The 23,859-nt window shown below is 39.9% G+C and overlaps 2 protein-coding genes across 3 annotated transcripts in view; one reads left to right on the top strand and one right to left on the bottom strand.

The window, feature by feature from the left end:
• Nucleotides 1-261: 261 nt before the first annotated feature.
• LOC111253591 (insulin-like growth factor 1 receptor) overlaps nucleotides 262-23,859 on the top strand; it is an 86,271-nt gene continuing 62,673 nt past the window's right edge. The window contains exons 1-2 of one of the 2 annotated variants that reach the window (XM_086976143.1): nucleotides 298-399; nucleotides 21,805-22,288. The gene's annotated coding sequence lies outside the window, so the exon portion shown is untranslated. Of the gene's footprint in view, nucleotides 400-21,804; nucleotides 22,289-23,859 lie in introns of both variants that reach the window. The other variant, XM_022813223.2, reaches the window with a different exon arrangement.
• On the bottom strand, nucleotides 1,980-4,012 carry LOC147754661 (uncharacterized). Its single transcript, XM_086976147.1, has 2 exons — nucleotides 3,687-4,012; nucleotides 1,980-2,805 (listed from the first exon to the last, which is right to left on the bottom strand). Exons 1-2 carry the CDS (start codon nucleotides 3,936-3,938, stop codon nucleotides 2,122-2,124), a joined length of 936 nt encoding a protein of 311 aa, XP_086832273.1. The 5' UTR covers nucleotides 3,939-4,012; the 3' UTR covers nucleotides 1,980-2,121.

Raw genomic sequence — 23,859 nt, 5'->3', positions numbered from 1 at the left:
GTCTAAGCAGAAGTGTCTCCCGTTGTTGCCGGCCTGCAGGTGTAACGTATGCGAACCACGAACGCCGCTATCAACGTACTTTGGTGGCGTCAATTCAGTATTGCTGTAATACGTGGGTCAAATCGGTGCGACAACAGCAGCCTCAGGTGCGCTGCTTGGATTTACATCGATTAGACCAATAATAACAACAATATAAATTCACGATTATCACTTGGATACATTATACACTCTTTTTTGTTCACGCTGTTCTCTCCATTCGTCTTTGTGCCTGTGTGTTCTAGTGGGGTGATTGTTGTGCGGGTGTATTATTGTTGTTGTTGGCGTGCCGGCTTAGTACGTCATCCGTCGCAGACTCTGGAAAGTTTCCCTTTACCCGAGGAAAACCGCCCCCCGACAGAGGTAAGAGTTAGAGGAAAACAACAGCGGTCGAATAAACCTGAGATTGAAAATAGAATACATGTTTTCCTTTGGATGTTGCTTTACCGAAATACTGCCGAAAAATACATAGTCAGCAAACAGCACAAAAAAACGATGTTATGATGACTCGATTAACAGACGAGAACGGTAATAATAAAGAGCGAAAAGGATCCATTTGAGAGAATTGTTCTTCTTGCTCTCTCTCTCTCTCTCTCTCTCTCTAACCCTATCTCTATTTTGTTTTCGTTTTCTATTCATACAATGTCACATGAAGAAGGTCCTAGAGACGTTTGTTGTCTGACCAAGTGGATGCTCGATTGCTGGCTTAGTGACGCCGGGTCAGAGATCAAGAAGTAGAGTAAACTAGGCAACAAATGGACCAGCGGGCTTAGTGAATCCGGTGAATCTTTTCATTCTGGTTGCTTTACTCAGTGGTAGTCACTCATCAGTTTGTTTTATACATCTAGCCGTTTCGTGTCGTAGCTCAGTAACGCCGCCCTAGTAGCGGGTATTACAGTCGCATTATTACGAAAACAGATCAAAACAATAATTACAACGAACTACCAATATTTGTTTGGTCTACTATTGCCCCGGTTTAGCAAGTTCCAATACGTTAGTATTGGATCTTTGTGATAAGCATCAGTTGTTACTATTACACATATTAGCATGTCGCTTGTTTCTGCCCGTTGGGACTCACAAAACTATTATATAGGGACCTGCGTCAAAGTCGCCAAGAGTGGTACTTTTCGCACCAGTGGCCTTTTAACGGCAACCGAGCAACCACTACTGGAAACTAATTTGATGATCTGGGATCGCGATATGTTTCATGACGCTAATTATATGGAAGTATATATTGGAATCAAGATATTTCTGAAGGATATTTCCTTTAGTGTAATTGTCATTTCCGTGATTTCGGGTCTCAACTCGAAGCCTAAGCCGGTCACACACGACTACATGATTATACATGATGATGAAAACTTAACTCTCCAAACTCGCGAAACTAACTTTAATAGTAAGCTTGAATGAAGTCGCACTGGTACGCGTAGACCCTTTGAGGCGTCGTTTAAACGCGCCAAGCAAAAAAAACTTATTGGTTCAATTGTTGGGTCGACTGTAGGCTAAGGCTCATCTTGAAAAAAGCCTTTAAAAATCGGAAAAATCCGTAATTGCCACCGTTCCTTCGACGAATTTCCAGAGCTTTTTAAACTAATGCCTGTTACGGATGCGTCATATGAAGGTATGAAACTCGTTCTTGGATTCATCAGAAGCGGTATAATGATCAACAACGACACAGACCGTCAGCCTTACAAGTTTATGATATCGCTGGGAGTCACTGGGCAAAAATTGATTTTCGGTCATATTCGAAAAACGACAGTGAGCTTGTAGAATTGTCCCAGACAGAACTTGTTTTTGTGTACTTAGGACCAAAAATCGGAGGTGAACAGATGCTCGCAGTGATAAACAGCTCGCCAAAAGGTATCTTAATTTGCTCCGAGCATTTCGTTGTATACGTAACCAATGTTATAATGGCTACAACTAGTACTGATCACTCATATCAGCGGTATTTTTACTAATGCAATGTAATACATGTTTATTACTTTTTCGTTTTGCTACGTGAAATAATCTTAGAGGCAATATATGTTTTACTAGTAGCAACACTGCTAATATAGCGCAATTGAGAGCACTGCTGCAGGAACAGCGGTATCAGGCCGCATACACAAAGACAAACATCCAAACAGCAGCTAACAGGCTAGAGGATGGCTGGGAGTAGATCGACCGACCGACCGGCAGGCAGAATGCTGATGCTGCTGCCATTGTCGTTGCTGCAGCCGCTGCGGTAACTCCTTCTGGCGGCGGCGCGGATGTCATGCCTTGTTGTTGCCATTGCCGCCACAACGTAGTTTTCCTCGTTGTAGAGCCACAGTAGCGCCGCCGTCGGTGCTGCGCGCCGACCGACAGCTGCTGTTGGCTGCTGCCGGCTGCCGCAGCGCCCCGCTGTGATGGTGGTGTCAGTATAGTAGTATTACGTGTGTCCCCGTAATGGCGCGGTGGTGGAGGACGTGTTTGCCTATTAAACTTAGGGAAACGTGGCTGTCTAGCTTTTAAACCGGGCTTGTACACGTTCCGTTTCATGGTGGGAGCCAGCCGTCTGAAACGGTGCTTCACTTCAGTACTGGACGTAAAACTCGAAACATTCATTTTTAATAGTATTAGGTGTAACCCCGAGGCCTCGTGGCCGTATGGCGGCGCTGCGGCTGTAGCAGTAGCGTCAGCAGCAGCAACGGTGATGTCGGCGTCATCACAGTAGTGATGGCGGTTGCGATGTGTTGTGCACGCCGGCGCTACGGCCATTGTCGCTCTGCCGGCGAAACGTAGAGACAGCAGCGACTATCGGTCAAACAATGTCAGGAAAATGAGACAAAAGGAAAGAGAAAGAGGTTTAGGTGATAATAGTGGAGCTGGAGTAGAGCGAAGTGGAATGGAATGAAAGGTTTAAATGCTTCTGGTTTTACGTCCGGTACTCCAGTAAGACGTACATAGAATTGACAAGTCTTAAATGAGGCAAGATGCCGTTGGTTACTAATACGAGGTATCCTGCAATCTGTTCGTGAACGCTCAATAAAATTAATTCGCTGGCCAGAGGGCAATAAACTTTGTGGGCATTGCTGTTTGAACTAGAGCGTTTTTAAATGGTCACGTAAAGTGCAAATATCTCTTCGAACCTGCACATAAGAGCCGTGCTGTGTGTTATTATTCTACAGTCGATTCTGATCATTAAGTCCATATTAGCTTTATGCGAATAGTCGTCACTGCCTGTTTGCACCTATATCCATAGGTATAGTTCTCTATCGTCACACGAGCCCCTCTACTATGGAAAAGTAAAGTTTGGAATGGCGTTGAAAGTCACATATGTCAGGTTTGTTTTCTCCAATCCTTATCGTTCATTTTCCTGGTTTTCTGTTAGCGGAATCCGTTTGTATTTTGATAGTGTTACTATTTTTTTCACAGTGCGCATTTTGGCATTAGACCTATCTATTACTGTCTTGTTATTCAGTAGGTCCGTTTTTAAATTTTTTTGTAATGCGGTCAATCCTAACAATATATGAAAAGCGTGCGCTAAGGCCACTTTAAGCTTATTAGGGGTAAATTCGGGTTTTATTTTCATTAAGAACAAATGAACTTGGATGACTGAGATGTTGGATAAGCTATTTGGGTCGCTCTAATCGGCGGAGTGGAAACTATGGAGATATATATATATATCTACATACCCATAATGGTGATGATAAGAACGAGGCATGTAAAGAGTTCGGTGGAAAGCTAGCAGAAAGATCTCCGTTGACGGACGTGCCACGGGCTACCGTTAGCATACGGTCGTTGACAACTGTTCGTTGCGTTGTCTCCGGCGCTAGTAGCGTTACTGCAGCTTTTAATACTGCTCGTTGCGGACGTTGTCGATAGATATTTTGAACAAGCGATGCGTTGGCAGCTAGCGTGTTGTGTGGCTGACTGGACGGTTTCATTCAGTAACTGGAAAGCTAATTATCTGATTTCCCTGACCATCAAAAGCACCAGCGCGGAAATTTCTTGTGTCGTCAAGAGCAGCGGCACGATAAACGTAATAACAGATACGCGGGTTTAATTGCCTTTTTCTGTGTTGTTGTTTCTACTATTAATACTAGTACTGCTGCTTTTGATTAACCATTCAGGGGGGTACTTTTTCTTGTTTCGATATAATATGTTGCATTTGCTTGGTTGAGGGACAATAGGACAACGCGAATTCGTGTGTTATAGTTTCTAGTTTATTTATGTCCCTTGAGAATCAGCTGCCGTCCGTACGAACTTTGCCAGCAAATCTGTGATTGATCTTTTTTTGTGCCGCGCCTACATCCGTTACTGGAAGTGTCACAGGCGCCTGTCGTTTCGCTCCGATCCCACCTCATTTGTGTCTGACTCTAGACTGTGACGTCTGTTGCCATTATGATGATTTTTTACAATCGTCGCACTCACCTTCAGATCACTTTGTGATATCGCTTGACTCTACTTATGAAAATAGATTGTGCAAACTAGCGGGTGCCGTCTTCCATCCGCGAACAATGTTGCCGACTTCACCATCTACGCCAATATTAGCATCAGTGAGCAAATGAGACAAAGAAAGGAAGGAAAAAATCTAAATTTGGGATAATAGAATGTATTGAACATGACATTTTAGAATGCTTACCCACACAATCACTTGAATAACATGCTGATGATTTTTTAAAATTGGAAGATAGGTTTGCACTCATACACATAAGAGACACACTTACTGCTCCTAGACAGAGCAAAGCGGGACGAATGAAAGAGGGCATCGTCATTTGTATACCACCTACATTTTGTATGTATTTTCGATATTCGATCAGCAACGAGAGTAGCACCAAGCAACAGTAAATGAAATATAGAGACCGTAATGCTATTTCATCATGACAACAGGTGGGAAAGGCTACCGGCGTATTTCTGACAACCGCTTTATAACTTGCGTGACGACGTTGCGAAACAAGACCGTGCATGAAATCATCAATAATGCAGATCCGTTTTATTGTTCGCTCTTTGCTGATAAAAAAATACTAAAGAACGAGCAAGCGCGCGGACGTCATGACCTGTATCTGTTATTTCCCACAAGAACTTACGTGGCCAGATTCACATCCAGTTCGACGAAAGGGGTAAAACAAAATTTCAGGCAAAAGGTTCGTATAGGGATCGCATTGAAACTTGAGTTGCAAATTGTTGACGTGGAGAATAACAACTTTGACGTAAGTAAACTTCTAGTTGACAAAAGTTTAATTCCCAGTTAGAATAGGTGGGAAACCGATTGGAAATTAGATTTTGTTGTAGCCCATACAATAAGATTTACTACAATTATTACTAAATTATTAACACTAAAAAAATCATGAAGCAAAAGCTAATATGTTTAAATACACAGTTTGTCGAATATATTAGTAAGTCCTTCAGTCACAGGCAGGAAGTGCAAATGCAGTCTTATCGACGTTTTCCTTATTTTTTAAGAATTATACGGAGTTGGCTTTTTGTATACGAACGCATTTTTTTCTGCTTCTTTGCTCCCATTTGTGGCTGATAGGCGGAAGTCGCTGCGTTTCTTCCGGTGTCCGTTGATATCTGTTGCTTCTGCGGGTGGCAGTGCGGCGGTAGCCAGATGTTGTGGCGATTAGTTATATATGGAAAGCATCTGATACACATCCTAATGAGGAATGGCTACGCGCGTTCCACATTTATATTTATGCTCTGCGCTCCTTTCTTGGTGATTGTCGTTCGTTACTCTGGGAACTGCTGGCGTGTGATAACGTGGCTGTTTGTGGATGAGTTATGTATATATGCCCACTATCTAGGTGCATCAAAAAATAGGTTTTGTTGGAAGTCCGATTTTACTACATTGGATAAGTTTTGATCTCTTTTATGCACTAACTGTCGCGGACACAGTGCATAAAGTTGTACCATAGGACAAACCATTTGGCTTTGTTGTAGTTGGAAGTGCAGATGCTGCTATTGATTGTTGTGTACTGTTTTTTTATATCTATAAGTTTTGTAGGAGTGGTTTCAGAAATATATGTGGTACGATTACAAACCATGGTAGCAGTCGACATCGAAAAAACGTACGCCAGCAATGAACGGGCTTCGCAGAAGGCGCTCCGCGCTAGCTGTCAGGGTTAGCACAGACAGCCATAACCACAGTAATATACAAGGCAAACTACGTGCGCGTTTACGCGTATTTGGTTGTCTCTTGCCGTCCGATGAAAATTCGATAGCTGCTGTTGCTACCTTGTATAGGACTAGACTGCTGATCGGAAACTGAACAGAAATTGTTTACCGACTGGAGCTTTTATATCCTAATCGCACTATCTAGGCGCAATTTAGTACCTATATATTCCCAGTTAACGCTCGGCCATTGTTACCATCTGTGCTGCGCCCACGTAGCGTTTGCGCGTGCCCTGTGCCGCAGCACCCTTTGCAACACTATTTGCTAACGGCCTCGCGTCGTCGGTGAGGTGACTCCCAAACAGCCACGGCTGTTACGGCTGCGCGGTATCACTGTGGTGAGTCTCGAGCGCCGTCCCGTCCTGAATTCATTATGGTTCGGGTCGCTTGGCGTTTTCATTCGCCGTGCAGCCACTTGATTCTAGTACTGCATACCTCTGGTTCAGCTTGTTGATCAAGTCTTTTTGCAGATACTCACGCTTCACGGCAGAGCCTTATTTCCGTGTCCTGCGTTAGTACCGAAATCGCGTGGACCATAACCCAACGTTGCGACCAATACTAATGGTCGCTGTGAGAACAGCCTTTCTCTAGCGGTGATCTGAGCGGTGGTTTTTACGTTCTCGGCCTCGTTACCCTGTCCTCTGCGGTTTAATGAACAAATGTTAGTGAGTTTTCAACTTTCGAAACCGACAATCTATGTTATGGTAAACTACCATGCAGCTTCCTTAAAGGATGTTCCGAGGAAGATTTTCGAGAAGCCAAACGGAGGGCTCGAATGCTGGATTTTTGATATAAAAATTAGAAGCTGTTCTCAAATAGTGTATCTCTTTTCAACTTAGTTCTCGAGATAAGCTTGAATCAACCTTTATGTAACACAAATGTAATAGCGGAAACGACAAGTATAGTAGAACCTTTTGCTCGCTAAAAACTGTACGAACATCACTTCACTATGCAGAAATTAAATGAGTATCCTGAGCTGTGTTCTTATCAGTAGTTTAGTTTGTGAAGCATATAAAATTTCGATTTTCGAAAAAAATCGATGTTTTACTGTGGATCAAATATTACATTGTGTGTGCTGGGTTCCAAGCAGCGGTTGAAAATAAATGGAAATTTTCGGTGCTTTCGTATCCCATACTTAGTTAGTACATCAAGCAGCGTGATATTTACACAAATTTTAAAATTTTATTGATATAATGGAATAAACGTAGGGAACGGCTTATTAATTATAGGAGCCGGGGTAATTTATACAACGTTATTAGGCATCTGTTTCACAAAATAAAGATGTGCTTGTGAAACGTCCGAATTGTGAACGTGTGAATTCTGATGATTACAATCGGAATAAAGGTTAACGAAAACAATACGTCCGTCCGAATCGCCAAAAAAACAGGGTAACTGAACAACATAAGTAGAGAAAAATGCGACGGTGGGTTGATTAACGCGCAGTGATAGGAGAACTACAAATAACGTTCTGTGGTGGAAGCATACGAGAATAACAACTGTAGCAGTTGGTGAGGGTATTGCAACAGAGTGATCCAACAACCGTGACGAGCTCGATTTCAGGCCAGGCAGATTCGCTTCAGGCTAAATTGGGGCATGTAACCGCACCGTAATATTGCACAGCGCGCTTGATACGCACTACGTACTTTTAAAGATACTTTATTGTTTATAAGCAAAAAAAGAACGGATGCTGTAGATATATATATATGGCGGGGGTCCTATTTACGAAAAAAATTGGATGGCGAGAACCACTTGGTCCGTATTACTAATATTATTATTACAACCTACGCTACAACGAAGATCTACATTTCTTAGGAGATTTTTGTACCGTGTTATAAAAAGGTCTTACGTATCTGACCCAGCCTTAAACGACTATAGTCGATCACGGCAAACACGTAAGAGAAAGAAATGAGTCGTTAGTAAAGTAGGTGATAATAACTCTTTCTATCACGGAACACTGCCTCGTATGTACTGCGCAAAAATGCTTGCGTTTGATGCTATAATTTGAAATTATTAAGCTGTTTCGAGCTTTACGTCCGGTGTCGCTCTTAGGCATTTTATAAAACAGCTGGTTCCGAACGAAAAAAACGGGAAACGGAAGTTTGTTTATGACCGGGTTCGAATCTAGACCACAGCGTCCAGTCCTAAGGATCATTTGCTGTATGGTCGAAGAACTACGCTGCAACGCGATGATAAGTCCTCTTAGATGGAGCGTATCTGACCGGACAAGTGTGACGAATCAAACTGCCGCGTATAAGCCTACGAAAACCGCTGGTCCTATTAACTGTTTTATAGAGCTTGAGTGACGGTATCATGCGGACTCTAGGACGTATTGAAGGGGCTTTCTTAATTCTAGGTTTTTCGTTACAGAGACATTAAAAGGATTTTCATGGTTAAAACAGAGCCGCCCCGTTATTGCGACTTAAATTAAACATGCAACGCCACCGATAGGTATTCCATAAGATAGCTAGATCTAAGCACAAAACGAACCGTGTGTCTATGTTAGGATTTGAATCTACACCACCATGTGTCCGTAAGATAATTACCGAATACTTACTAAGCTATTACGGTACCCGTTATTACGGCGTAATTTCTAAAAGTTTAATTATTAGTTATTTTGGCTAAGCTTTTGCAATTTATGCATTATGTCTGAGTGTACCAGCGAAGAAATTTTGGCTGTGACTGTTAATTTACGTAAAAAAGTTATGAAAAATCGTGTGTTTTGTTTTAAGCTTGTATTGAAATTCTTGGAATTGAAATTAAGGCGATTTTTTTAATGGCATAATATAATAGTTAAGCCATGCTCTGAAGGTTTACCATTTGTGTAGCTCTTATACTGTGCGTACTCGACCAGCTGGCGTTATGAATAACGCCATAATAAAGTTGTGTACATATATTTAGCTCTTCACTCGCGTACGACATCATCACTGTTTGCTCACTCGGTCATTATTGTCCTCATGATGATCGGTGACATTGCTGCTGCCAGAGATATAAAGATAGTGTATAATGACGCGCACAATTATTCTGGTTATGGGCAACGTCGACAACGAGTTCTCTTTGTTCCCTTTTTCTTGCTCTTTAATCACTAATTCTACTGCTGTTATCAGTACTAGAACTTGACTTATTGCTTTTAAAATACAGAAACCGTTCCTTCGGAAAAGCTTTTCTTTGGGAAATACGTGCTGTAATAATGTTTTTTTTTGTGAGATATATAACAATTGAGAAATGTTATTATGAAGAAAATGTGGCGTATAAATATCTCCTTTTCTTGATCACATTTGAAAACAATGCATATAGAGTATTGCTTTGTTAACATGCTCTTTTGTTGACAAGTTATAGTATAATGCTTTGTGATTATTATTATATTAATTATAGATTATGACGCTAATAATATATATGTTACACAGATGTATACATATATATTATGTGTATTATTGGATATACGCAGTACTACTTTCCCTTACGACTATTCTCATTTATCTGCATAATAATGAAAATTGTAGTGAAGGCATTATGTTTCTGCAGCCTATCAAGTTTATCGGTTGCTTTGTACTTTTTTTGACTACTGGTTGATTGGTGCGTTAGTCAGCATATTATCGATATCGGATGACCTCATGGCCCTGTACGCAAACGTGAGCTTTAAATTTGATGCTGTTTCTGAATAACAATTGCGACGAATAGATTCCTAACAAAAAAAAACACCCAAAAAATGCCACAAAAAAAAATGCCCAATGTATTCAAGATTCGTCTTATACTTTCGTGCAACGGAATTGGTTCTATTGTTTATTTCCATACTTATTTTCGTAGCTGATGTTTTGCATTTCACAAAGCAAATATATAGTCCTTATATTTTAGCACGGAATAGCACTGCATACGATGCATCGACAACAAGTTACTTAATATTGTTCAATAGCAAAAACAACCACTGTTTGACCAACGCCGCATTGTGAAGGTAACAATTGCAAGCCACCAGAGGCTCTTATTTGGTTCATCAGGTAATCGTAAGAGAACAACATGGATAAAGGTCAGTGTGTGAATCGCAGAATTTATCTAACTATAACTTATGAACATAGCTTGGAAATAATCGATCTGATAATTTCAAATTCTAGCAGCTAATATCGACGATTGCGATGCCTTTCTTAGGCATAAGCTAACTCCACTTCGTTACATATAATTCTATAACGTAATTTTTATCGAATGCATTGAATGAGCTCAAGTTGGAACTTTCATTGATGCTCCAAATATGCATTACGAAAGCCTATAAAATAAAAATATGTTCTACAATGTCTGCATCATATTGTACCGTGGAATTGTGGGAAATGGACGACTCATTTTTCTTGGCTCTTATACATTGAAGAACATGCAGCTGGTGCGAGATATGAATGTTACATGATCCATCCTAAGGGCCACGTCGAAAGACAATTTGATGCTGATTACTATCATTGCAAAGGTATGACAGCAAATAAACAATCCTACCGAAACGGATCATTACTTTCTGTTGTATGAAACTTATTTTCGGCCTATCTAGTTAGCCTAAGCCGTTCACTTGCTGCCTCTTCAAGGAAAGGCAATGAAACCTGCAGCTCTATGCGGCTTGGTTATCGATAACCAGGCCGTGCGAACACCACTTTAATATGACACACGTTACACAAAACGACTAAGGTCGTTCCAGAACTAACAAAATTGCTTAATGCGACTATTAGATTCAACAATCAAAAGGTCTGTTGGCTCGAAACAAAAAAAAAGCTTCAACATTATTATCTATTACCAATTGACGCCCTTCGTTCATCCCTCGTGAGCCGTATATAGATCATATATGTATATGTATATGATGTACTATACATATATACCATATATTCGCGTGTTATCTTCTGTATTGAATGCGACGTACAATTTTGCGCATACTTGTAAAGGCAAATTCTAAACATAGCATGCTAATGAAGTTTACTCAAAGTAGAGAAGAGCTAAGCAACTAACAAGCGAATATTAGAACGATCTTATGATCATGCGGTGACAGCCCATACGGTTTACTTCGCCAGCGTGAGTCAAGCTGAGTGGTTTGACATAAATTGATACTTCACAAAGAGAATATTTATTAGATGGGTCACCGATTAGAATGGCTAAGCAAACAAAGGAGACAGGCGTAGAAGCACACGGGTGTTCTGATGAGATATCCGTAATAGAGTAATGCGTTTGTTTAAACAAAATAGCGAAATACTGGTTTTTAGACAGGGTATGGCGTGAGTTGGCCTCTCAGTTTATCCTTCTGATCAACGAGCGGTATCTGGTGGGAAATGCCCGCCTGTTACAGCATCCAAGAGGCTGTGACGTAACGTGTATAGTGTCGGGTTATCAAATAGCGTATTAATAACAGTGTCGAACGATGTATCATTACGACTGAAGCACAAATGGACGAGAAAGGAGCGTTACGTTATGACTTTAGTCTATGATCTAACTCAGAGGCTCGAGGCCAAGGCTGACCATGTCGGACAGATTTATACAACTGAGTGAAGTAATATCAATGAAACATTTCTGTTTTATCTATGTAGAGGTGCTTGTTCGGCATAAATAACGGAATCAATAATTAGAGCTACTGTTTCTGCTTCGCTATTCGTTCTCATAAAAGAATATCAATTGCACTTTGATTGCGTTTCCTGGCGATAATAAAGTGCAGTTACAAATAATCAAAAAATTACTGAATTTTTAGGTAGTTAAATTTTGCGTATCGGACATTCTATTTTTAATTAAGATATATGTTTTGACCACTACAGAGTTCTTGTAGGATACATTTTACGAGCCACATTTTCTGTGAAATTATGCATTACTATGTATTATTATGAAAATGAATTATGTAACACTATTAGCAAATCACGCTATGTTATGCTACATCTTTTGGTATCTTCACAACTGAAGCGGCTGTCTATGCTGAGGAAATTTATTACATATATGTATTTATTTTTTCGGTTCTTCCAATTTCCAGTGATTTGGAACTGCTGACTATGTAGACCGTTCACTTCAAAGTCGGTGGGAAACATGCTTAGTACGTGGATATTGCAGTTCTCCAAGCAATTAGGGATTCACTTTTTCATCAATTAGGTTTGGTGTGGGTGTGAAAATCGATTTGACCCCATTTAGTATCACATTTTTGGTATAGCTACACGTTTTAAGAATCCACTCTTCCTGAGGAATTCGTCAAATCCGTGCATGTCTTTAATGTACGACAACCAGACTTAAAGAACAATAAAGAAATTCAAGTAGAACTAAAGCTTTGTAGTGTTGAACGTAAAAGCCAGGCCATTAAAATAATAAGGGTTTTCGAAGTTCTAATGCAGGTGGGTATGCTAGTAGCTTAACTACATCCCCTTTGTTTGCCTGATGCTGTAGAAAACGGGTCTCGATTTAAAGGCCGCAAAGGATTCGACTACTTTTGATTATCAGCATACGCGAATGTGTACGCCTCATTTATTTTAAACCTGACAATAGCTGGCATGCCGTCGTGGCTCATTATTTGAAAATCTAGCTTAAGCGTTAACAATAACGCCAGCCAACGGGTAGCATGTACCTTCGTGATTACGAAGCCTATGAGTGTTACATCCGGTACCGTCGTCAGGCATTTCTTCAGATGGTCGTATCTACCACTGCTAATAGTCGTATTACTGCAGCACTCATATATGAAGAGAAGAAGGAAAACACAAGCTACATACAAATATCCAACGGTTCTGAACTACCTTACAGTAGAAAAATCGGCTAGTGATATATTGCTGTTTTCGATTTTGATCGTCAACAACATGCTGTGATTGTTTGGTTATTAGATTACGTTTTGCGGCAGGCGAACGATGTTGGTGTTGTGGGGGGTGGGAGCTCAGAGCGGGCAAGCTAAGCAATCCGAACCGCGTCTATCTTAGCCCAAATGTACACTGTCCTATTCTTTCTCTGCATAGACACTGTACCTATTAGCAGAACTTACTGCCATAAATGAGTGTGTTAGTTTCGTTGCAAAAAGTTAACATACTATCAATCGAATGAGAGCCCAGTTCTAACTTGTGCTCAGTGTCTGTTCCATATGTTTGATAGAGTGTTCATTTGAGTCGCAAGTTAAGTTTTGTCTGCGTTCTCTACCAGACTTTTGCGCCTGTAGTATTAACGATAAAATGCTCGGAACTAGTTAGTGGGCACTGTCCGAGCAGTTTATAGAAAAGTGGAGAATATAAATTAGGAAATCAGGGAATTTAAAGCTGAGAAGTATATTTTTCCTGCGTAAACGATAACGATTTTTACAATTAAGCCAATGTTGGAAAACGGCGTTACGATCAGTCAGACCTCTTATTTTACACTTGTTTTTTATACTTGATTTATAATTTGCCACTAATTATTGTGTGTTAGAAAAGACGTGTCAATATAGTGTAGGTATCTAGTGGATCTCTTGATTACATTTAGGATGTATGGCTAAAGAAGTGAGCAACAGAAGCGTAATAAGGTATGTAGCAAGCCGTTGAAAAATTGAGTGAAAAGGGCCGTCTACCGTCAGATCATGAAAACTAATTGAAGTAAATAGCTCTATTCGGACAGACTGTGTTGTCGCTTTTGACACCGCATTTTCGTTGTCGAATGAAAGCAACCAAAATTGGTCGCCTTTGTTATACGTGATCTAGATATTAAAGTTAATATCCACTTATGTACGGTATGTTGAAAGAATCTTTATGATCCTTTAGATCTCCATAGATGGTATTATGATATAATTAGTTATCCTAGCGGAATTAGCATATTAAATACCCCCGACAATTAATTCTGCTTTTGCTTAACTTGCTTGCAATTCATACAGAGTGATAGGCTAAAATTCGGACAAATTTTGATAGGTTGTTCGTTGTAGCGGACATGCGTAGGTTTTCTATTTCTGGTACCATAAAAGTAGAAAGCCAGTTCATCCCACTATAGAACAAAACCACAAAACTAGTCATGGTGATAGCAAGATGTTCGTCTTCAAAATTTAAACGAAAGGCAGTTACTGTATGATCTCTTTGTGCTAGACATACCTGCATCAAGATTATAAACTTCCTTTTTGCTTGAAGTCGACGATCTACAATTGTTCATTCCCGTGTGGCTTTCGAAAAATCCATGGAAAATTTCCGCAAAGCAAGTCGGAAGGTATCAACAAGGCTTTAATTCAAAGGGATCGAAATATTGTCAAAATAATTTAGAAGGCTGTTTCAGATTATCCTGCATTTTGAATACAGAAATTACATTCCGGTTTAGCTAGGAAAATATTTAGTGCTCATTAGGTCATCCAGATAAGTTCTAACGGTTGACTTTGTTATACTTTTTACAAAACGTATAATGCAAGAAATGCAAAAAGTTCTTACAAAAACTTTTTGCATTTCTTGCACGTTTTAATTATTCTGGACTAATTCTAATTATAATTAATTATAATAATTATAATGTTTTAACCTTTCAGTCAGCCGAAAATTTAATTTCGCTAGAGTCTTTTGTAAGCGTACCTAAACGACGTCTTAACGAGCTTACACCTATCGATATTTCTTGACGTTACATTTTTTGACGATAGTCGCTATCGAAATTTTACTCGCGTATTAATGAGGGACTAATGAAAATGATTGGTGAGTGGTTTAGATCTTAAACTGAAGCCACGATTGCGGTGAACCGTGCTAACCGAAGAAAGGACAATAAAAAATGACACGTCTAGCACGTGTAAAAAATATCGTCGAAATATTTGTTTTTGTTTAAATAAACTCTAAGAAACAACTCATAAGAAATAATCTTGATACAAATGCTGTAAACAGAAATGCTTCCAAAAAAGCTCTTTTCATTTATTTTAGTAGGATGCTATATATTTAGTAGGAGAACATTTCGCTCGTAGTTTATGAACTAAATATCTTAGAGGCTTACTATCTAACTAAATATCTTAGGCTTAGAGGTGGCGATAGACACAACTTTTACCTCAGACGGTTTGCTAGAAGCAAATCGTCTGAGGTAAAAGTTGACGGAATTGAAACATATGTTAATTTTTATTTATAACCTAAATTATTAATCTGTTAAACATTAGGATATACGTGTTAGGCGTGTGTAACGTCATACATCAATATTATGGAAAGAACTGATAATTTTGGGACAGTAAAAGCAACTAGAACAGCTGCGTTAGAATAATGTTCTCTTTGAATTAAGATGGAGAGATGAGCAGCTCACTATCATTATCACGTTGCTACGATAGTTCACATGATGATACATAACTTGGGGGGATGACGAGGGGAACACATGATTGACTATAACGATAGTAGGAATCAGTGCTGATGTATGACTTCATCTGTTGTAACATAACTGTCTTACTATCTACCTACGAGATGTTCCCGAGCTGTTTGTCCATATGCTTGTTCATCTATCGATGTTGTCAAAGATAGAACTAAGTAAGTACCGTGCACTACATTATTTTCTGCATTCGCTCGAGCAACGTTGAAATTTGCATCAGCGTCCAGATATCGACAATAACACCGGCGCAAAAGCAACAACATTCGCAAAGTAGCTGGTTCGTTTCTGTTCAGTTCTGCGTATCCCTTCTATATCATCCAGTTGGCCTGTTTGTCTGTCTGTATGCCCCAGAGCTTTTGGCGGCTGCCTCTCGATCGAATGCTGTCCGCTGATGTGGCTGTTGTACTTCTTGCTGCCGCTAAAGTGCTCTTGCAGGAGGAACTCACTGTGAACAACACCGAATAACATTGGATCTTCACCACGTTTGCCAGCAATGAGCAAAACATTGCCATAGCATTGCACGATCAAGCAGCACCGGCGGCCAAACAGTGAAAAAACGACTCTGGCAACAAAGTCACCGACTGGGACTTGGGATGTAAAAATCTCCCTGTAGCAGTACATCGCTGCATGTCGGCAGTGCTGCTGCTGCTGCAGTTGATGCTGGCAGAAGTTGTAGTAGTATCAACCAGCAGTAGCAGACATCATTGCGGTAATTATCAACTAATATCTAGTTATTCATTGGTTGGTTTGTTTACTTGTTTATTCGTTTAATATCTATCTCTTGACTCACCGCCCATTCACTCATTGGGCACTAATATAAATTCGGATCCTAATTACTGACTCGCAAACACCGTTATTGGTGTCGCCGCTTAGTCGCAAAAATATGATTATTTCACTTCAATTTGATTCAGTCGCGTTTGTTTACAAGACTTAGTAGTTTATATAATAGCTATGTTGTACCGGACGTAAAACTCGAAATTTTAGTAAGAGCTATACAAACAGCAGCTAGGATCGTTAACAAATTATATCACTTGAATTTACGCCTGGTGAAGCGAATTTTATTGCAGTTTGTTGTGTCACGGTTCGAAGTAATGCCTGTAGGTGCCTTAGGGTACAATTCTGCTATAGGTTAGAGTGTAGTTGATTTGTCTACGCGCTACGTATTGTACGCGCACATAAGCGTACCCGGACTTTCCCCGTTTACCGTTCAGCTCACAATTTTCGCGCGTCGATCGGTGTCTGCTCGCATCTAACCGCTTGTGTCTTGTTTGGTTGGGGCGTAGCTATTTAGGTGATGGCTGACTGGTTGAGTGAGTCCGCTTGCCTGTTCGACCATCGCCCATCGTCCGCTTACAAACCTGCTACTGATCACTTGCTGAACAGTATCAGCTGCAGCAGCGGCAACAACTATAGTTACATGGCAGTAGCAGAAGAATCATTCATGTCCTCCATCCAGCGCTGTGACCGTTTCGAAGCGTTGACAAGTCACTCAGTCAGAGGGTAACTGAATGAGTGGAACATTCGGCGACCGATTGACCGAGATTGCTGTTCGTCACCATCAACACAGATTCAGCGCTGTTTGTTTTATCTCAACTACATATTATTTATTTATTCATTCATATATACTTCTACCGCTAGTAGTGCGACAACAGAGCTCCACTGTTAACATTAGAGTCCGTTGTCAGCGGAATATAATGTTCATAACTTCTTGATCTTTTCTATTTCCCTTTTATTTTAGGTTGCTCAGTATGAAAGGAACCATTGACTTCGTTCTGAACCGTTTCACAGACTTAGTCCTTTTACTTTGAACTGCATTCATGAAGTCCGGGGTGCAAAAGTTTCAGATCTAAAAACGCAATTTTTACATCACGTTGAAATTCGAGTAATTTTCTTGCTATGAAATTGACGAGATCATAAAAAAAAACTATGATCCGTAAAAGCAATGTGCGGTGAGTATAGTGAATTAGCCTCGAACTTTGCCACCGCTCTGATTCTTGCCGGATAAGGTCAAGCGTTGTTGTCATCGAATTTTTTCACGATTTGCTCCAATTCTTCAAATTCACTTCAGTTACAGTCGATGAACCAGGGCATTTGGGGCTGTGTTGGATAAAAGACGTGCATTAGATCGTTGAAGGACCACCAGAAGCTCTACGTTGATGTTCAGCTGCATCAATTTACTGATATAATTACTTGCGATTATCGTAGAGGACGCATTTTTCATCACAACTTACGATCCGCTGTAAAAATGGGTCACTGTTGTAACGTAAGAGCAAAGCGAGGCTAGCTTTTCTACGCCTGTTCTTGATCCTAATTTTAACCAATTGTCCGTTTTTTCGATCTTAATCATTTAACCGAGGTCAACAAGTAGATGATACATTAAACCTGAATACTAACATTCGTGTTCTTCGGAACGGGTCGGCTCTCTCTTAATCAACTTCACAGGGGTCTTTTTACAAGACTCATTTCTGGTATAAAAATGCCTCTTTCTGATTTTTTGTTTTTCTTTTTTTAACTAATGCCCTTGGTGCTTTTAGCGGTAAAATCTTCGAAAATAGAAACTTTCTCCGACGCTATAGCTCCAAATTAGAATTCATACTTGTGAACCACTTAAATTTCCTGATTTTCCATGGCTTACTACAACTGGCCGGCTGAAATCCCAGGTAACAATACACAAACAAACAGTCTCAGAATTCGAAGCGTACGGATATATTTTGAGTCCAAAAAAGGCGTCACAAAACGTCACATTGCCATAAAATAGCGTAATCTTGAAATATGACCTTAATATTTCGTATTGAATAACTTAATGTTATTAATATTAATGATGAGGAGAATGATTAGCCCTTATGGGGCAACATACATGTCCTAAATGGCTAAAGAGAAACCACGAATTTTTAAACGACCAACCAGTCGACAGTGATGAAAGAGTTAATACAGCGATAAAGTTAATCCCATATATATATATGTTTTTGTGAAAAGTTATTTGGCTAAACAGCTGTTATTGTTACTTGTATAATTAAATAAATTGTAAACAAATTACAATTGAATTGGTTTAGTCGGTCTTTTTTAATTTAACAAACCAGAAATCTTTTCATCGGGCGCCAAATGATGCGCCATGATACGAGTGTAGAAATCTACGTTAATCAAGAGCGTATATATATGTATATATATATATATATATATATATATATAATGTGTTAAGAAGGCTGTTCTTGCAGCAAGCAAAAAATCACAATTGAAACAGTGATCTGAAATGTACATTATTATTATTATTATCATTATATTTAATAGCTGTTTTGCTACGTTAGTGGTTTTCTGAAACACGATTGGCTATGGAAAGAATAGGCGGATAAGGGAACACGAACGATAGCTCTTTCGGGGGGCAACTTTGTTTAATGGTCTCTTGGAAACAATGAGAACCACTGGTTTCTCTATCAAATATAGAGTAAAATACACCACATCAGTGTCTTTTAAAATAATAAAATGTATGAATAATTTTTTTATCGTATATACATTCTAGAATTACCTACCAAATTGAAACTACGCCCTAATGGTCCACTTTCAGAAAACATAGCCACTTTGCGTACGACTCCGCTGTATATTAGTGTTTAGATACATTAAGATCATTCAATCTGATACTAATAACTCTGCTATGGACGGATGGAGTATAAGTAAGTACTAAGGCTGTTCAATTGACTGTGACCGTATCGTATTCTGTTCGTAGGTGTTAACGCATCAATATTATCATTTTTGAGTAAGCACAAAAAGTATAGGAAATAGTCATATATGGTTGAAATATATTTCCGGTTGAGGTATGGGATATTTGAAATCCATTGCTCGCTTCCGAATGCTTGAGTGTTCATTGACGGCGCCGCATTTCGGTGATCGGTAGTTTTATACCCAAGTGGCAGTCGACGAAACCGTCAGAATGGAATTTGACAACCGTTAGGTATACGTCAAATATATTTGAACATATAGTGAGAACTAAAACTAAAACTAAAAATACCTGTTGATAACTACGTAATTTTCCATCATATTCTTCTGTTACGTTTTGCTTAAAAAACCGGAGTTTTTAAAAGCTTCTTGTTGTTGATGTTCTATTCGGTGGAATGACTTATTTGATGGCCTTTCTTCTTCAGACAGGCTGCACGGAAAACAGTGGACAAAGTCGCGCAGTCGAAAAAGATAAGCAACACGAGTCGTAAAATGATGCCGCCACTTACAAGGACGAGAGACAGGTGTATTATGTAAAGCAAATATTATCTACGTTGTACTCAGTGAGATGCCCGGTTCCAGCTTTTACTGCCGAAATTTGAGTGGGAATACAAAAGCTTTTTTTACAAAAGAAAAGTTTTTGACCGCTGTTTTTCTTGCTGGTTGTAACGAGACTAAGCGAAAACCTGAAAGTGACTAATCGTCAATGGAAGAAACAATGGGAGTTACTTTCTGGCTATGCTTTGCCACCTGATCAGGGTCGCTTTCGCCCTTGGGGTGAGGAAAAGAACGGCCTTGAGCTATTGTGGGGAAAGTAAGATTGTACGAAGGCACTTGTCGAAGAGCACCGTCCAGCAGGAGCCAGAATGAGTGCGTTTTCCAGGTATTCGCTTTTCATTAGGTCGGGTCCCGCTGCCTTGTTTCAACTTGAAGTGCCTGGACAATGTCTCGTACCAAGAATCTGTTTTCCCAGTCTTTTCGCTTATAAGTCGCGACCCTACCCCAAAGCACTTGCTTGAAACATCCACTAAGTATTCTATTAAGGTCGGCTGGCGATCCACGACTAGAGAACCATTTATAGGGATGGTGCTCCGCCTCCTTCAAGCAAAAGGTTTCCTGCTTGAAGATAAATCTGTCTTTCTGAAATTGACTCTGCGATAAGCGATTCTGAGGCAAACTGAGAGAAGGCTTCTTCGCCTTCCTTTGTGTATGCCTTTTCAGCCAAATAGCAAAGACTATTGAACCACCGTTGATTTCGGCGGTCAGAGCAACATGGATAAAACTAAGTGATATCAACGATTACAGTTGACGGTTTTCCGTCAGCGTTGTTGGGCGACAAAACCATTTCATACGTAGAAGTGGGGAGACGGTTTTGTACTGGGATGGCCCAGGAATAGCTCTCCTTTTTCGTCGGGTAAATCCACGAATTGTAGGGCGACGTCAATGGCCACTGGTGTGTGCGCTTCGATATGCGTTTACTCCCTGAACAAACTACTTTTGCTGAGAAACTTTATTTTACTGAGCTCAGTATTTATCGTAAAGATACGACTGGCGAAACCTCCTCTGTGGCATATAAAGGTCAGGAAGACGCTGATGCTAACGATCGGCAGCAAAAGTCCATCAACGTCTTAGGCAACGAACTGGGCCGTATGCAAGGGTTGGTCCAATCGTGTGTGTAGGTCGCCATAAATGCCATTCCGCCGCCGGCGGAACCTTTCATGAATAGCTAAGGAGCATTTCAACTTTAGTGAGGGTTAACTTTGCGTCCGGTTGACGAAAATAGGTTATATAGCTATTATACTAATGTTGGTACTGACGAGAACGACGACGCTGTCTTCTGCTAGCACGCAGTGTAGATCTTCCATTCTGTGGTTATAACGTAGTGACATCCCTGTACGAGGTCGGCCGGCGATTGTTATCTTTTGAGTTTTATAGCAGATCACATAGAAGCCAGCGAGGTCGTGGGTCTCGATAGCTCAAATTTCGCTCTGAACTAGAATAAGATATGCTCTCGTAGGTCTAGAGAATAACGAGTAAGTAGTTCGAGGCACTTGTTCGTCGATACCTGCCCGTAGCCTGCTCAGGCTCCCGTTCGACCGCGAGTGGTTACAACCTAGCGCATCCTCCATTTGGAATACAACCAGAGCTTGTCTGGCTAAAGCCTCCAGCATAGGGGCTCTAGAGGAATATATCTACGGAGTTGTAACTAGGTTAAGTTAGAGAGCGGTGAGATTCTTCGCATGACCTTGCGGGCAGCGACGAGTAAGCAAAGACTCAGCAAGCGCTTCTGTTTATCTTACAGCTTATTTACATACTTTAGCTGGGCGAATTGATGAGGAACTGCTAGCCCTTACGGACGCGAGAATTCTTGCAGTCGAAACTAATTTTTTTTCGTATAACCGTTTACTCTCGGATATCTACAGAAGAAATATACACCGACCTTGTACTAATGCTAATGGACACGAATTAGCCTAAATATGGTTCGATTAGATCGCAGTGATGGACGAATTCATATTGTCTTCATGAAGGTTATCGAAACATAACGGAATTCAGGCTAGTCACTTCCTAACCGTACAACTAAATGACAATAAATACAAATTTAATTAGAATAGGTAATCCAAGATTTCAGTGTTTGAAAGAAAAAATAATAATTGATTTTTTCGTCACTACAAGCGTGTCATGGTAATTGCTACTGAGGCACGGATACTGACGGATCGTAAGTGAAACACGACAGCAACAGCCGACGAGAAAAAATGAGAGACGAAGAAGCACACTGTGGCAGGCCAAAGAGCACGGAAGATGTATATATATATACATTTAGAGAAAAAGTGGGGGCGCTCGTGCGGTATAACCGTTGCAAATCACTGCTCACTTGGACGACATCGCATTAACAGCATCAGCAACAGCATTCACGTGTGTACCTGTGTCCATCGACTTGGGGGAAACTTCAATAAGCTGCTTGTCATAACCGGAATGCGTTCATGCGGAGTCTATGTTACCAGACGAAAGCTGGTTCCTTCTGGGACAAAACATTAAACTCGTCGTTGTAGAGAACAGTGCGCCGTACACGTAGACTTTTGATAGTTTTGAAAATTTGCGGCCGTTTTTTGGAGGGAGATGGCGATTATCGATTGGGGTGCCCATATGAGCTTTAACGGTTAGTCCTTTTTTTAAATTTTTTTTACTACTATATTTTTTGGCCGTTTGGATTTGTGTTTTGGAAACTTTTGGCTTCCTATCAGGCCAAAGTTCGCCATGTTTAATTCTATCAAATTTTTTTTATGTAGCGCGTCTTGAGCGATATTTTGATAAGTTTATGCCTGTTATGATCGCTTAGTGCACCATATGTTGTTTGCGAATCAAAAAGAGGAACGTTTTAAGATCGACTACGTTGTGGCCTAGATTTCGAATTGAGCTGTAATCGCGGTGGATAGTAACTGTCCTCAATTGGGACGCACTATATATATATATATATATATATATATGTTACCAAAAAGTATTAAACGTTTGGTTGAAAGTATTAAACGCACAGTTTTACTGAATTTACATATTGTGGATGAATGAAACGCCTGTCAAAATGTACTATATTTTACAATTTTATTACGTAAAAAAAACGCAAATGATGTCCGCAATCCTGAAAAATCTGTATATCGTCAGGATGTGTTCTAGGAAGAATTTTGATGTAAAACACACTCTTAATAACCAATCATGAAAAAGATTGATAGAATCATTGCGAAACTAAAACTAACAATCGTAATATCACCAAGGGGCTAAGCATTCACTACCACGAAGTACTAATTTATCGAAGAAAGGTGGATATAAAAAAAAAAAAAAAAAAAAAGGCTTTATTGCGACTTAACGCAAAAATTTTACTCAGTGGTATTTTTGAGTTGCGAACGTGGTAAAGTCGAGCCATTGCTAAAACGAATGCTCGCGAGTGATTACAAGTGGATCACATTGGACAATAATATGCAATTAAAAAATGTGTTGCCCCCAGGCTGGCGCCAAACAAATGCCGTTGTGTATTTGATGAGATTGGAAAGAGATGTCAAAATGATTGACTCGAACCTCAGACCTAACAAGATTATGATAAACGATTGCAAAACAATATCGATCAAAGATAGTGAACAGGAAAGGCATTGTCTTCCACAATGACAATGCTATGGGACCAAATAGTTAATTACTCGCCAAACACTGAGAGACTTGGAATTAAAAATTTTAGTGCACGTGCCATATAGCCCAAATTTTGTATTACCATTTTCCGCAGAACTTTATGGTATTAAGTTTGTTTCAGTAAAGGAATGGAGAAATCACTTATTGTAATTTTTCGTCTAGAAACCACAGAAGTTCTACAGTGATGGAATTACCAGAAAAATGCCAGAAAGTCATATACCGAAATAGCGCATACTTCGTTAGGAAACATTCATTTTGAAAATAGGAAAATAAGATTCGTTCTAATTTGGTTTGAATACGATCAATACTTTTTCGACAAGCCAATAAATACAACCGGCGGTGAACCGCTCTTATAAGTTAGAGCTTTATAAGAAGTCTCTGTAAGAAAACGTTGAATATTCAGTATTCTACGAGAACATTGATATACCTAGTTCCCTCTCTACGAAGATGGGAATTCGTTTTATTCGAACTTCTCTCATTATAATGGATTACTACTATTTGGTGGCTTTTGTGATAATTGCTAACTTACCCGTCGTCACGCAAGTCGCAATTGGT

Source organism: Varroa destructor, unplaced genomic scaffold (assembly GCF_002443255.2).
Source record: "Varroa destructor unplaced genomic scaffold, Vdes_3.0 BEIS01000007.1, whole genome shotgun sequence".
Classification (NCBI taxonomy): Eukaryota; Metazoa; Arthropoda; class Arachnida; order Mesostigmata; family Varroidae; genus Varroa; species Varroa destructor.
The sequence above is the reverse complement of the archived record's forward strand: the minus strand, read 5'-3'. Positions and strand labels throughout refer to the sequence as shown.

What these genes read in the sequence shown, in the direction of transcription:
- LOC147754661 (XM_086976147.1), bottom strand. Translation starts at nt 3,938, where the DNA reads ATGAAACCGTCCAGTCAGCCACACAACACGCTAGCTGCCAACGCATCG. An exon ending in TCTTATCATCACCATTATGG is followed by an intron (nt 2,806 to 3,686) that starts GTATGTAGATAT and finishes TTTGACCGATAG; the next exon opens with TCGCTGCTGTCTCTACGTTT.